General features: G+C 35.2%; 1 protein-coding gene across 4 annotated transcripts in view; it reads left to right on the top strand.

Annotated features, from left to right (window-relative positions):
• Window positions 1-14,065, top strand: part of LOC132194502 (paired mesoderm homeobox protein 2B-like) — a 39,339-nt gene extending 25,274 nt beyond the window's left edge. The window contains exons 5-9 of one of the 4 annotated variants that reach the window (XM_059615838.1): window positions 3,008-3,133; window positions 3,706-3,893; window positions 4,379-4,543; window positions 11,786-11,919; window positions 12,571-14,065. In XM_059615838.1, coding sequence (XP_059471821.1) covers window positions 3,008-3,133; window positions 3,706-3,893; window positions 4,379-4,543; window positions 11,786-11,919; window positions 12,571-12,968 — 1,011 coding nt within the window. In that variant the 3' untranslated portion in view covers window positions 12,969-14,065. Of the gene's footprint in view, window positions 1-3,007; window positions 3,134-3,705; window positions 3,894-4,366; window positions 4,544-11,785; window positions 11,920-12,570 lie in introns of all 4 variants that reach the window. The other 3 variants (XM_059615830.1, XM_059615821.1, XM_059615813.1) reach the window with 3 other exon arrangements.
• The last annotated feature ends 1,432 nt before the right edge of the window (window positions 14,066-15,497 follow it).

The raw sequence follows: 15,497 nt of genomic DNA, 5'->3' as shown, positions 1-15,497 counted from the left end.
ATTGATAATAAATAAAAACAAAAATAACATCATAATCAGAGTTTATCAGAGAATATTAGTAACTTGACAATCGATTAGTTTCGAATGAGCAATTTTCGCCCTACTCTTTGGAAACGTCGTCTTTTTGACGTTACAAAGGAAGACGAAGCAAAATGCTTCTTTCCACCGCGGCGAACGTGTGTTTCGTTTTCGCTAAAGCAAGCAATAAAAAGATGAAATTAATGAAAATGAGGCGCGGAGGCGTGCTTTTGTAGGCGATTGCAGTGAAAAGCCTCTTGCACACACATTTAGTGAGGGGAAAATTGAATGAAAAAGTCGCTTGAATGACGTCTGAATGCAGCAAGAAAGCGAGCGAGATAAAAAGTGATGTTGACATTTGTGCCGTGACTGACAACGCTATTAGTGTAAGTAGCGGGCGGGAGGGCGGCGTGTGGCGCGGGCAGGCCTATACCCGCGACTTGCTCAAGAGCCTTTCATAGCACACGCGGATCCTCGGAATTAATTAATTTTGCACGAGACCTTCTTCAGCCTATCGAATTATCAGCAAAACAAGCGGCTTTCGAAAGAACTTTACATAAACAGGAGGTTAATTATTCATCTGCTCAAACCGGTTTCAAGACCTGCCACCAGCTTAAAAATAATACGAGTTTGAAACAAAAGAAAATCAAATTAAAAATTTGAATCATCACAAAAATCGATAGCCTGAAAGTATGTAATTAATTTGCGGTTTTTCTTTCTCAGTTAGATGAATTATGAAAAGAGGAAAATGTATTAAATAAAAAAAAAAAATAATTATTAAAATTTTGAAACTTCAAAAAAAGAAAATGCAAGATCTAAAATAATTGATTTTTAATTTTATCTGTAAATTACAAATGATATGGTATCTTTCCCTGATTTGCCTGGTATAATTTTAATGAAAATTACCACTCTATAGTTAAAAGTCTTTTATCTCTCCCCGTCATATCTCTACGAAGACACAAAATATAAATCTTTTACAAATATTCAACGCTTTCTCGAGAATAATCTCATTTTTCTGAGAGTGCTTTTATTCCATTAGCGGAGCTAAAAATGGAAATAACGAATCGGAATAAAAACGCCATCAAGTTCTTAGCAGGCAATTTTTCTTGCCTGCTGGGCAGTGCCGCCTCCGTTTGATAATAAATGTTCTTTCTTTCTTTCACTCCACCTCCTTTCCAATCTTCCTTCCCCACTAATGCGATGGAAGAGACTTTTACTTCCATTAAAAAGTATTAAGGAAATATTCTGCGAAATGTAATTTCTGCTTTTAAAAAGTACATTACCCACCGCCGCCGCTGCACGTTTTCCCTCGCACACCCCGGCCAGCGTTAAAACTTTTCTCCGCATTGGCTGGCGCGGCCCCCGGGGGAGCGTGCATTTAAAAAAATCCAAATTTGCTCATCCCGTGTATGGGGGATGAAATAAGAACGAGAGGGATGCAGATAGAAAAACCACAGGAGGAGAAAATCTTGCGGAAACAAACTAAGCCTTGGAAGATTTATCTGAAAGGAGATTTCGTTTTTAGTTTAAAGCAAAGTATTTTTTGTTTGTGCTGACATTTTCAGGCTATTAATAACAATAAATGCTGTTCTTCATTTTTATTTTTTCATTCATAAATAAATAAAAAGACTACTTTTTTATGAAGTGAGAATAATAAGACTAAATATTTAACATATTTTCTAGAATCCTAAGAAAATATCAGCTAGACCTAACTTTACAGGGAAAAAATCCGACAAATTGTTTAATTTTGAATTTAAAGTTATGAATATGCATTAATTAAATATTTAAAAAAAAAAGTTTTCTCTGTTCCATCCCCTTTACATTATTCCAGCTCCTCCTTCGAAATGCAATTTTCCGATTGATTTGATTGGGTGGCGAACGAAAAGGAGTCTCTCTCTTTTTGTAAAGTGAATTTATTCTTCTCGTTCGATATATAAGACCGCCTTTGTGTGTGCATACATAACAACTTTAGTCGGACTTCCTTCTCATCCCTTCGACTCCCCTTAGGACATTTCGGTGTTGGAAAACTGGGTTACCTGAAGCAAACACACAAAAAAGAACCTTTTCATCTTGTTTGCCCAGCTTGAAACAAGATTCGCTGTTTTCTCAAAATGCTGCACAAACTCGTCCAAGGAAAATTAATTATATTTGGAAAAAAAACACCATGACCGTCTCTGATGATAACAATCAATAAATTTTTACTTTAAGTCTGAATTAAAATCATTGTTGATTTTCCAATAAAAGTCATAAAATTTGAAAATGAATTTAAATAAATTCTAAAATTAAAAAAAAATCCAGTTGCCTGAACATTACAGTGTAAAAATAATAATCAGGTCAGGTGCTGGTTTTGAAGATAACTGACCTTCTCTTAGATCATTAATTAGAGAAAGAGGTCAGAAGGTACTTGCGAATAACGAGAATTGCGTTCTTGACCTCTGCGTGCGTGCACATGTACCAATTTGATATTTTTCTTGCGTACTATAAAATTAAAACTACGCGACAAAAAAGGGTTAAATTTTTACGAGTGAAGTAGAAAAATCTCACGCAGAGACATAATTGGATTTGTTAAAACGCGAAGAGCTTTATGCTATGGTGTGTGATGTCGGTTGAAGGGGACCCAATTAGTTTAAACTCTAATGAGACGAGAAAAACCTGCTCAAGTGTCACATCATCGTAATTATTCGCGAGTGAGTTCTGAAGACGTGTAGTGTAACTGAGAGGAGTCTGCTTATGCTTTTGCGCAATGGAGCACTGCAGAATATCAGAACACTTGTGTGTGGATACAAAAGAGCTTTGTTATTATTTAAGTACAATAATTCCTGTAGGGAATTTTTTTAATTAATTAGTATTATTACTGTATATTGTTAAAATAATCATTTATTTACATAAAGAAAAACATTTGTACAATTGTTTTAGTGAATTGATAATTTTCATTAGAAACAAGTGAATATATACTTATTGAAAGAAAAAAATCATGTTCTTGTTTCAGGTTTGGTTCCAGAACAGACGTGCAAAGTGGCGCAAAGCTGAAAGGTTGAAGGAGGAGCAACGAAAGAGAGACGATCAAGACAAGACGAAGCCCAGCATAATTTCTGACAAGTCGATCAGTGATAAGGTAAGAAGACTTTTTAATCAAGATTAATCAAGATTATTATTACTTAAGGCCTTCTTATCGACATAGTCAAATCAAGTCATTACACACAACAATAGCGGGCCATTTTTATAAATTATTGGAAAACAATTGGAAATTTTACCCACCATTGTTGCACATTTTTGTAAAGACTCGATTTAACATATATGTATGTCAATAAGGAGTCCATAAAAAAATAGCGTGCAAAAAACTAATAAAAAAGATATTTCTATAGAAATTATACTTAGTCAATTATAAATTTAAAAAAAAGTTATTTTATTATCTTTAGTTTTTCTAAAACATTTTTATTAAAATATAATACAGATTATATGAATTTTTAGCTTTATTAGCATTATAGATTTAAGAATTAATTGAAATTAAAGTTTTTTTAAACCCTGAAAACAATTAATATTAATTAATTTGTACAATGTCAAAACAACTTGATTAAATTTCGGTTTACTAACCAGTGAGTTCTCTTGTTCTATTCTGCCAAATCCTCTATGAATAAATCATATTTATTATTATAATTATTTATTCCTATTGCGGTTTGATTTCAGACAGAGGATATAGGTTCTGGTGCGAGCAGCCGCAGCGCCAACAGCAGCCCTGCAATTATGACAAACAATGCCGAAGACGCCAGGAGACCAGGTTCTGCGTCCGAACACGAAATTGATGACGAGGACGATGGCAGTCACGGCGCAGAAGTCGGCTCCAGGGCAGCAGCCTCGCCCTCATACAGCCACAGGTATTTTAAAGATATTCTAAAAATATCACAATTTTAGTTTTTATAAGTTCAATAAGTTATTTCTTATTTACAAAAATAAAATAATAATGAATATAAAATCACACAGGGAAAAAGTTACACGGACAGTTTTTTTATTCCCCTCTGTGAAAGTCAAACAAAATTTCCAAAATTTTATATTTTATAGCTAAAAGTAAGTTTGTATTCGCAACCTTGACGCTTTGAAGAGAGAGATATTTTTTGCTTTATTGTAATCTTATTTATAGCAATGTTTTTGAAAAGTGTGTTAATTATCAAGCCCAATTATTTGTTGGTATATTCAAAATTATTTATTTGGCAATCAGTCGTATCATCGTCGGTCGTAAATTTTTTTGTGCTCTGAGAATATAAAAAAATGTATGTAAACTGTGGTTTTGTAATTGATAATTAGATAGAAACAATTACAATTTTTTATAGAATAAAATTTGAATTTTCAGTTCTGCCCGCAGCTCTCCTCACCCACCGCAGACGATCGTAGCCAGCGGACGCCCCTCGTCGCCCACTTCGGAGGCCGCAGCCGCCGCCGCTGGCAGCGCCGTCTCCCTCAGGGGCCCCCTGTCCAACATTTCACCCTTCGGATCTCATTTGTTCCCCAGCTTTACGTCCACAGACAGGTAGGAATTTTTAAACTTAATCGTCAGAATTAAGGCACGTTTCCTAATATGCAAGTTTATTCATTCTTCTTAAGCCACTCCTGATACTTGAGAAATTTTAATTACAAAAGAAATAAAAGAATGAAATGGGCCCATCTTGATAAGCGAGCCGCTGCTTGTTAGATTAATAACTGCACGCATGATTCAAGTTTATTACCAAGAAGCGCAGATGAAATTAATTGGCCAAATTGCAACTCATAACTAGATATGTGTCGCGAATCGTCACTTAATGTTAGCTTGCGTGCCGTCCGCGGTTAAGAATTGGTTTAAACGAGATAATTCTGCCGGCTGTATGGACAGATGTGTCTCACTCTCGTTCGTGACTAAATAAAAATTTATTTAACTGCCGCTGATTATGATCGTTCAGCTCTCCAGATGAATTAATTAATTAGTTGGAAGAAACTAAAAAGGCATGAATAACTGAATCAGAATAGTTTTTTCTTTAAAGAAAAGCAAAGCAAAATAAAAATAAAGCAAAATTTAACCAAAAAATAATAATAATAATCAAAATACATAAAAGAAAATGTGGCGGGGAAATATAAAAAAAAAACGGATGATTCTATCAATTTAAGATTATTTAAAATATTACAAAATTTTAAACGTTGTCAAAATTCTCATCAAAAATAAAAAATGCAGCTCTTTATATTTTTCAATACAAATAAAAGAAGTTGTTTATTGATCAGTGCTCTTGAAAGTAAGTTTATATGATCCGATGCGGAGGAGAAAAGTTGATTGTCGATATCAAAGGAAGCAAAAGGACTTTGGGGACGCGCGCTGCATTTTCGTGCTCGGTCTCGGCGCTTCCGTTTCCGCAATCACTGTCATCGTTTCCATAATGAATGCCTGCAATCATCGATGTCCGAGCGTGTGTGGATTCAATTAATCCAATCAACGTCGACGCCAGATAATTGAGTGCGCTCAGCTGAAAATAGCGGCTTAAAGGCGCACACACAATAATTCGAATCTACTAACTCTCGACAGTCTGAATTATGCGACCAACTTGAATTAACTGCGGATATGTGCCAGAGGATTTGCTTGATTAATTTACAAACGCGTTTTGCCTAATGGAATTCGTTGGAAATATTCGCCCAAACTGCAAATCAAATCGTGTGCATAATTGATGGCTTGAATAATTCACACGTTGAAATTCAATAATCCTGTACCATTGAATGGAATGAGTTTGCAGATAATTTCAATATAACCTTCTACATAAAAAATTGATAATAATTTTAAAATTCTTCATTTTGCAATTTCATTACACTAATAATAATAAATTTGAATTGACTATTGTACGCATATTAAAAGAAAATTGAATTTGAAGTTGGCTCTCAAGTAGAGTGAAAAACATGCGTTAATAATCATTTTCTAAAACAACATGTTTTCTTCACTTTCTATATATTTTACATTAAATTGAAAATATTTCCATTGAAAAATCTGGTTCTGATGGTATATTTGTAAACTCAAATGGTTAATAAAACATAAGTCTTTTTTATTTGAAATAGTATAATTATAAATATCTTTTTGTAATGATCCAAGTTGATTTTTAATTTTACTATGAAAAGTGCAAGAAATTTGATTAATATTTATGGCAGGCAGAGTAGTGAAGCACCTAGTGAAATGAGAATTTGCATAAAAGATGAGGTGAACGAGCTGTAAATTTAATGAGCACACAATCGCGCGACATTATCGCCGACTAATCGGATGCTCGGGCGGAGGCGGCACGCGCGCGACACGTGCTCGAAAGAGTCTCCCTTCCTTTTTGCCTCGGTCACCCGCTGCATTTATGCAACCGGAAGGGCACAAACCATTGGCTCTGAGCACTTTTGAGAGGAAGCTTTGCACTCTGCACTTCCAAACCATTGACTCACTCGTCTTTCTTTCTTTCGACTTGCATAAATATATCTTAACGCGTTTTGACGGCGCATTTTTGTCGGACCGCCCGCCGCGAAACTGGACACCGCTGCCAAATTCCGCGCGTAATTTATTCATTTTCGCTCACACGCACGCACACTTGATTCTCGAGCCAGGTTCCGGACCGAGAAAGTGTCATTTTTCAAGGGTGGTGCCTTTGAATTAAAAGTTTTTAAAAATTGTTCAAATTAAAGTTCCCCTTTCTTCCAAAGGCTATTTTGAGTAGTTGGTTGTTTCATCATAAATTAGCACGATGTGTTTTCTATGAAGAACAATTTGAGTAAAAAGCCCAATTTACTGATAAAACTCTAATTAACACTAAATCTAGATATATTTGGAGATATTTTTTATAACATTTATATAATTAATTTGCTAAAATTGCATACTTTTTTTTCTTTAATTTAGAGTTATTTCTTTTATTAAATATTACTATGATGTTATTTAAATTAATATAAATGTTATGAAAATACTACGTTATTTCAACACATCATTACATAACTGATCTGTCTGTGCGACTTCATGGTCTTTCTATTTTCTTTATCAAATTTGGTTTTTTTACCTCAAATTTACAGTTCAATTTTTAAGGGCATAAAAAAATTGAAAAAAAATGCTTATATTCAAAGCGCGTCGGTTTTATGTAAAAATTCAGCCAAGTCACTGCATATTAAATTTTAATAGTAAAAGCGCACGCCCGCTTTGTTTGCTGCACACGTCTTGGCGAAGAGCACAACAAAGCGGCGGCCGAACAAAATAATGCCATCCCCCGGGTCGGGCCACCCCTCTCATTACTATCGTCGATTGCACTCTCTGGAACAACAACAATCAAAGAGGCACGCGCGCCAGTTTGTGTGTCACACATGCACGCTGCTCGCAAATTAAAAGGCCGCTCTGTGAAAATCTATTGCCTTAATTATTCATGGGCGTCTTGCGCTCAATCCAATTTAGCAGCGACGCTCTAATTGGTCGAGAGGCCCTAATTCGGACGAATGACTGCGGCGGCGGTTTGCAATTTGCTCGAAATAATTGAAACAAACGAGCGTAATAATCCATTAACGCGCAACTGCAACTCGGCGCCGCCGCCCGAATAATAATAAATTTTCGCTCGGCAAATTGCATTTAAAGCGGACAGGCGCGCCTAATACGGCTCGTTATGTGTGTAATTTAGAGTAGCGCACGCCAGGGTCTCAGGTGCACGCAGTCCTGCAATCATAAATCAGGCGCAATTACGATTTAATTAAGAATAACGTGCCGACGACGTCGTCGCCTCGACTTTATATTGAGAGAGGCACACTTCATGGCTAAATATTTTAACGGTATTAATTTAAACTTTTATAATTTTATTTATTAAAATACAAGTTTATGAAAACTTTGAAAAAATCTACTTGTGTTACATTGTTTAATGAGCATTATAACATTTTAACAATTTAAAAAAGTTTACAAAAAAGCTGATTTTTTTTATTCCTCCATTCGTATTTGAATTTGAATGCTACAGCACTTCATTTTGAATATAATTAAGCTCTATTTTAATTTTTTTTTTTAAAATTTTTTCTATCTAGAGAAGGATTATTATTTAAAAAAATAATGTATATTATTTTTGTTCTTTTGTTAATATTTAGCAAATGGAATAATGCAAGAAAAATTAATACACTGCACAACTAATTATTGGTATCAGGGCAATTTTTGATGGATGAGGAGAAAAAGTGAAGAGTTTTGCGCTTTATCAACAACTGTGAGCGTGTGGGCACAGAAGGTCTTTTAGTCTCAGTCAAAGCGATTCCCGGGAGAGACGAATGAAATTGGCTCGAGGAAACGCGCGTCTGAGCCGAGTGGTTTCAGGCCCCAGCAATTAGCAAGTGTTACGCTTCTAATCGCTTTGCCGCATAAAATAAACACGCCGAGCAGCCATAATATTCTGCCTGCGAGGAATTCAAAACAGACACGCCGGCAAAAGGAGTCAACTCAGGCAGAGAGCTACTAATTAGAGCAATTAGCATGCTAATCGAATTACAAACCTGTAATAATTAATTCCACCGCTTTCTCGCGCGCCAGCGCACACTGCCAACAACCACCACAGTGATAAATATAACATCTTGGAAATCATATTTTTTACTGCAAATCAAGTAAATCAAGGCTATCAATCAAAAGTGACGATGCTTTTGAAGAAAGCACCTCGTAATATAAAATGTTAAGATCATGAACATCATGAAATATTGTAAATATTTTGATAGAAATGACGAGCTCAATTTGACCTAATGTGAGATTTTGATTTCTAAAATAAAAATTTTTTCACAATTTTATTCAGGACTATGTATACTTATAGTTTCCATTTGCAGTCTAATGAAAGCAGTAAAACAAAAAATTGCAAATTCGTCCTTATTTTAATTTGTTCTAGAAAGAAATTCTTAAAGGATTTATCTTACAGATTTTATTTAAAACATTCTGTATTGTGTCTATTTGAACTGCGTCACCTTTTGAATGTTTTTTGCTGACACTATTTCACTATTTTTATAAATAAATATCTAAATAATCTAAATTGTAGGAATGACTTCTAGATTTATGACTAATATTAAAAGAATTTAAATAATATAATCAAAGAAAATCTTGTCAATTTGTATTTCAATCAACTCTTCATATTATATTTTAATTTATGTAAATATTCCATGTAATCATTCTGGCTTTCAAATGAGCTCCAAATTGTCTGCAACAGAGCTTTGAATCTCTTTTCACGAGAAAGTTTTGTGGTTAAGTTGGCATAGGCGAATCACGCCTTCGTATTTCCAGATTGATAAAAGGCACTCTCTGGAGGAGAAGGAGGAGCGCCTGCACCGTAACCAAAATGCATTAGCGGGCACAAAAAGATTTTAATAACAAATGAATTCATATAAAATTAACAAAGGGATTGCATAATAAATTAGACTCCCTCTCTGGCGCACACACATCACAAGACTGCCGGGATAATTATCTAAATGGCGTCTGTGCTAAAGGGAAAATCGGTTGGCGCGCGCGGTTCCTCTTCGTGATTTTAATTACCGTCGCTTGGTCAAGTTGTGGGTGCTGCAACCGGCGATACACACACATGCCGGAGGAGGAGGAGGAGGGGGAGGAGGGAGGAAAGCCTATAAAACATCAAGCACTCAAACTCCACCCCTCTGCACCACCACTTTATATCTTATTCCCTATGAATTTCTCATGCCGCGGCGATATTTCCTGCCTCGCTCTCTGAAAAAGAAGTGTTCTAAATAAATTACGTCACACTCAACTCTCGCTGCTTCATTCAGAATTTCCGAATTTCCGCCGCTCTAATTGCGTTTCAGCAAAATGTAAATTCGGCCGCTTCTGCGCCGGAAAACTTTCCAAATTGAGTTTTAATTTTTAAGAAAGACACGCATTCGTCCCTGCCTGCCGTCGGTGCGTAGGCAACCGGCTCGGCAGCCGTGCCGAGCGAATTGCATAATTCTGAAAGCGACCAAGTGCTGCGCCTGTTTTGTTTCCTTACAATTATAGAAGAATGCAATCCTTATAACTGGGTCCAAATGTTTAACTGGCAACCCCTTAATTGAAGATTACATCCAAGATGTAAATTTTAAATTATGAATATTATCACAAAATTATCAAATTTCCTTATATTTTAATAATTTTTTTTATGTGACAACTGGTTTACTGAAGAAATAAAATTAATGATTGATATATTGTAAAAACTTTTCTGATAAATTCTGACCGCTATTTTTTAACAAACAAATTTCTGATATTTTGACCAATCCCGAAAGGTAATATTTGTTGGAACAAAATAAATATGTAGGTGGCTAACATGTGTTTAAATTTTTAAATGATATATTTTGATAATATTTATTTTAAATTAATGCTTTCAGTTTTTCAAAATAAATTGAAGAATTTTTTATTAATAATGTGGAATTAACATAAATTTAAATGCGTTTAAATTTTATAAAATGTGATCAAAACTTAAAATCAAAACCTAAAATAAATTTGTAAATATTACTAATTTTTTAATTATAAAAATATCATTTTTACAACACTAACACTTGTAAAAACTCAGCGTGCTTAAATTTGAGCCTGGCAATTTGAAATTAAATAACAGCCTTTGTAACAAGTGCAAGAAAAATAAGAGAGGGATGCTGACTGCGTTGACATCTGGCACATGACAAAAGATGCTTGTTTTCCTCCTTTGTTTCGCTGCGTGTGTTTACTTTATTCACTAATGAGAAAAGGTGTGATGCTGTGGGTGTTCTACGTACAACTACACGCGTGTATTACAAGCGTCACCTGCCTTATTATTTTTATGACATTCGTTTTTTTTACACCCTCGCCTGCGTGTCTTTGTGAGAGAGGCAATCCTAATTCAACACGCAAAAAGTAATTGTCTTGAGTGCGACTTGTGCGTGCGACCGACGCGAAATTCCTTTAATCATGTGGCCGTTTCACACCCTCCAGTTTATTTTAGGGCTGGGGCTCTCAGAGTGCAAAAATTTTCAACCCCTACTCGTTTCGGACTTGGTGTAATTTTGAATTTTGTCGCCTGCCCGCAAATTCACTTACTCTCTTCCGTAACAAAATTTTCTCCTACATTTCTGTCAATCAACTTTATTTGTCAGAGACAAAACTTTACGGTGTTTGACTTGAGCAAAATTTGATATGAAACATTTGACTCATATTGAATGGAGTTTATTATTCGAGATTATTAAGTACTTTTTCAACTCATCACTTTATAAAGAAGCGAAAGGAACCTGTAAGTAAGGTTTAAAATTGGTAAAAATCCTCGTTTTTCAAACCTATCTTATATTTGTATTGCTTTTCCCAGACAAAATAATATTTTCCTTATCTATTTTTATTGGCAAGGTGCCAAAAATAATAAAAAAAACGCACAAACCTTATAGCTCTCTTCCAAAATTTGATCATAAACAATAATTTTTTAAATGCCCTTCCTTAAAAAAACGCAATACGCGATGTTGGTGAGGTTTTGATAAAATGTCTGTTGTGATATGAAAGTTTTGCATTTTTCGACATTTTTTATTATTCTTTGATATATTGCAAATAGAAAGCTATAAAGAAAATTTTGGAGTGAAATTCAGATGTGCTTATGTAAGTTAGTACCAGAAATTCCCACGTGCCAACTCTCGGCAAAAATAAATTATTTCCAAACTTGAAACAATAATTTGCAGTAGCTGAATCAATTTGTCTCTTGTTGCAAACACAATAAATTGCGCTACTGCTCTTTCCACTTGCTATGCATTTGTGGTTTTCTCTTTAAATGACGATAGGGAATTTTTGTTGCAGCAGCAGTTTCCGGCCGCTCGTGGACGGCGGTGCGTCAGGGACCAATCGATCTTCGGCCAATCCGCCGCCACCTCTGTTCTTTCCACCGCATCTCACTTCCCAGTTTGCGCCACCCTTGTTTCCGGGCCTCAAAGGTTAGTTTTAAATGTTGAATTATTGTACTGCACCAGTTCATTTAATCAAAAATAATATTAGAGGATAAAAATTTTAATATATAAATCTTTTGAATTCACAAATGCAACCGATATTTAAATTTCATATTCATATTATAATTCATGTTATTGATTTTTGGGCTTTTTTTAAACTGTCGTATTAGGTCAGATATTTTTGTTGAAATTATTTTAATTCTTCGCAAAATTCATGCTAACAGTGCTTGGGCATTGCGTATTGCTTGGCCAAAATTTATATCACAAAAAAAATATTTTTATGATAATTTTAATTAAAAAAAAAATCATAAAAAAGAGCTTCTAGAATATGTTTTTTTACTGTTTTTAAATAAAGCTTCTTTAAAATATTTGCTACTAAAAAGGCATAAATTAGTAAAATTTTAATTTTTAGGAATTCACATTTAAGAAAAGAAGACTTTTTATATTTCCATAAAAACAAAAAAAATCATAAATGTTATCGAATGTTTACAAAAAATTACTCTTTAAAACCTCAATTTTGTAAAATTATTTTCTTTTCTCACTTTAGACAAAATTGTTTGCATTCAATGTGCCTTGAATTTAACGAGTTTCTTTGTTTTCGGATAGTTTCTCAATGGGAAAAACTATATTTATTGTCAGCAGCTTTTCCGGGCCTGTGCTCGTGCTGTCCGTCGATGAAGCCGTCGGGGCTGCACCACCACGGCTCGGGCCTGATGAGCTCGCTGGCCGCGGCGGCCGCGGCCGCCCAGGAGCAGGAGCAGCGTTCGTCAAGCGTGGCCGAGCTGCGGCGCAAGGCGCAGGAACACTCGGCCGCGCTGCTGCACAGCCTGCACCACGTGGCCAGCATCAGGGCCCAGCAGCAACACACGCACAACGCGGTGGCCGCGGCGGCCGTCGCCTCGCTCCACTCGGCCCTCCAGCAGCAGCAGCCCATCAATCTGCACCAGGCCATGCGCAAGTCGCCGCCCCACTCGCCGCCCACCGACCCCAGAGCCGCCGCCGACTCCTCCAGCAGACCCGCATCACCCTCGCCCTGAACCGGTTTGCTTTTTTGCCAATTTTGCCAACTTCACTAAAAGTTAAACAACATTTTTTATTTTATTTTATGAGCAAGTTTTTGATGAGCTGCGATATAAAAATCAATTTGATTCAGGAGAGATCTCAGCAATTCGGTTTTAAAAACATGGTTAAAAAAAGTTATCAACTCTTTTTGCAAAATATGTTGAAATACTAATTATATACATGCTCGAAGTGAATGAATAAATTAATGTTCATTAATTATTGCCCGTTCAAACTGCCATGCATTGGGTGGAAAAATAATGCAAAAAGAAAATGAATTTTTTTAAGAAGCATTCTTAAAGGCTCATCTATGTAGTGATTTATTGGTTTCCAGACTGGCAAATTAATATTTGCAAAATCTCAATTGGATACTTCTCCTTTTTGAATAAATTTTCCTTTTTACAATAAATATATTAGTCTCCTCAATTTAGACGATCAATTTGAATCAAAGTTATAAATAGCTGTAAGCTAAGCAATGGCCATTTCCAAAAATACACAATTCAATACCAATTGCGCTAGTTCAAATATTCCAGATTTTAGTCAAAATATTGAGCAAAGTCTAGATTTTTATTAACAAAAATAATAAATTCCGAGATGTAAATAAATGAAAGCACACACCTCTAGAATTTAATCAATAGCGAAGACTAAGGACGCATTTAATCTATTCTAATCAAACTCACAAACCTCTCGGTTGTTACTACTTGTTACGAATAATTAATTGATAGTCTCTTTGTTCAGAAGCACTACCGCAGTAAACTTCGCATAGGTTCAAGAGAGACGCCACTTGATTTCGGTGTTAGATGCGTATACGAGAAATGAATAGTGTGTAAGAATCCAATCATGTATCATAATACGGTTATTAGCGTACAATATTTACTTATGAGCAAAATTGTTGTTAATTAATTAAAAAAAAAATATGATAAAACTGCAATCTCCGCAATGAACTTATTAAGTGTACCAAAAATGTTTGTTAAAGAAACCCTGGTGTAAAAATTCTACTCCGTCACTTACAAAAGAAATCGATGTTGTGTGTAATTATGCATTATTGGCATCTTACTCTAATAAATTATTGACAAAACACCTTGAAAACAATGATTTTTTTATAAGGAAACCCACATCTTTTGTTAAATATTTTTTTTATGAGTACGGTTACTTGTTGGTTATAGGTTTAAGGATAAATTGAGAAATTTTAAACAATTTCAATTTTATGAACAAAACTCAAATTTTTATCTCTTTCGGTTAAATTTTCTTAATTATTGAAAATAATTTCACTTCTTCAGAGAAAATTTTATAGCATGTGTAATTATCTGGCTTTTTTTAAACAACTTTCAAAACAAAAAATTTGCAAATTTATTTATTTTATTGTTTTTGAAGCTCTATTGTCCATTATGTTTTTCTAATTATGATCTAAAATAATGTGACTTTCCAAGTAATTATTGCATTTTTTAACTCTTATTTTTTTAAATTAAGTTGAATTATTTTATGGAAAATTATCTTCAAGGGGCAATAAATTAAATAGACAAACAGTCCTCAATTTGGATCAAGAAACGCGATTTCTTGATCGCAGCCTCCGAGTGGGACCGTGTTTTGCTGGGCTTGCGTAATTCAATACAGAGGCGGCCTGGGTATCAATAAGTAATTTGGCTGCTCTTGTGGAGCGCGGCCGACCTGCTCTGCAAGTTAAGAGGCCAATTTCGCTAATGGAGTTAAGCGCGCCGTCTCTCCAGCGCAGTCAACCTCTGGAGATGCTGCGATTGTTTGTCTTGCACGTCTAACAACTCGTCCACTGGGATTTCGCTTATTACCATAATGCTGTAATAAAATACGAGACACGACACAACCCGCCGCGCCGACGACGAGCAAACAAACAAGTTTCGGACGTGCCTTTCGCTCGGATAACGAAGACGTCGCGGAAAATTTCAAGTGGGCGCGCAAAGACTCAAAAATGCTTTCAGAGAAATAAATTTGTGCTTAATTTAGTATTTCGCTCGGTGAATTTCTGTTCTTTCAGTTTTAGAAGTTAATTAGTTTATCATATTCAGGAAATGGAAATAAATCTTTTCAAACAAATAAAAACTGATCCTACAGTAAAATTTATTTCAATAATGAAGCTTTTTTTTATTACATTACAAATACATATGATTTTTTTTTAATACCACTCCGCCACACAAAACCACAAAGTGTCACCAAATTACCATATTTTTAACCATTTTTAATAAAAAAAAAATTAATCTTTGGCAAGCTATGAACTTTTTTATTTGATGAAAAGATATGGAATCAGTTTCACGCACTAGAAAAATCTCAAGCGCGTCGTCACCCATTCAATTAGAGCTAATTAGATGAAAGAAAACGGCGCGGCGCAGAGTCTTGCGCTGAATAATTGAAGGGGCACTCGTAGCTGCGCCTCTCAATTAATGTAATCACCATAAATTACCGGCGAGTTGCTACTTGAATTACCGCCCTGCCTTTGTAGAAAGGGAATATTTGATGGTGGGGTCAGTCGGCGT

Source organism: Neocloeon triangulifer, unplaced genomic scaffold, assembly GCF_031216515.1.
Source record: "Neocloeon triangulifer isolate White Clay Creek 2 clone unplaced genomic scaffold, ASM3121651v1 ptg000001l, whole genome shotgun sequence".
Taxonomy (NCBI): Eukaryota; Metazoa; Arthropoda; class Insecta; order Ephemeroptera; family Baetidae; genus Neocloeon; species Neocloeon triangulifer.
The sequence above is the reverse complement of the archived record's forward strand: the minus strand, read 5'-3'. Positions and strand labels throughout refer to the sequence as shown.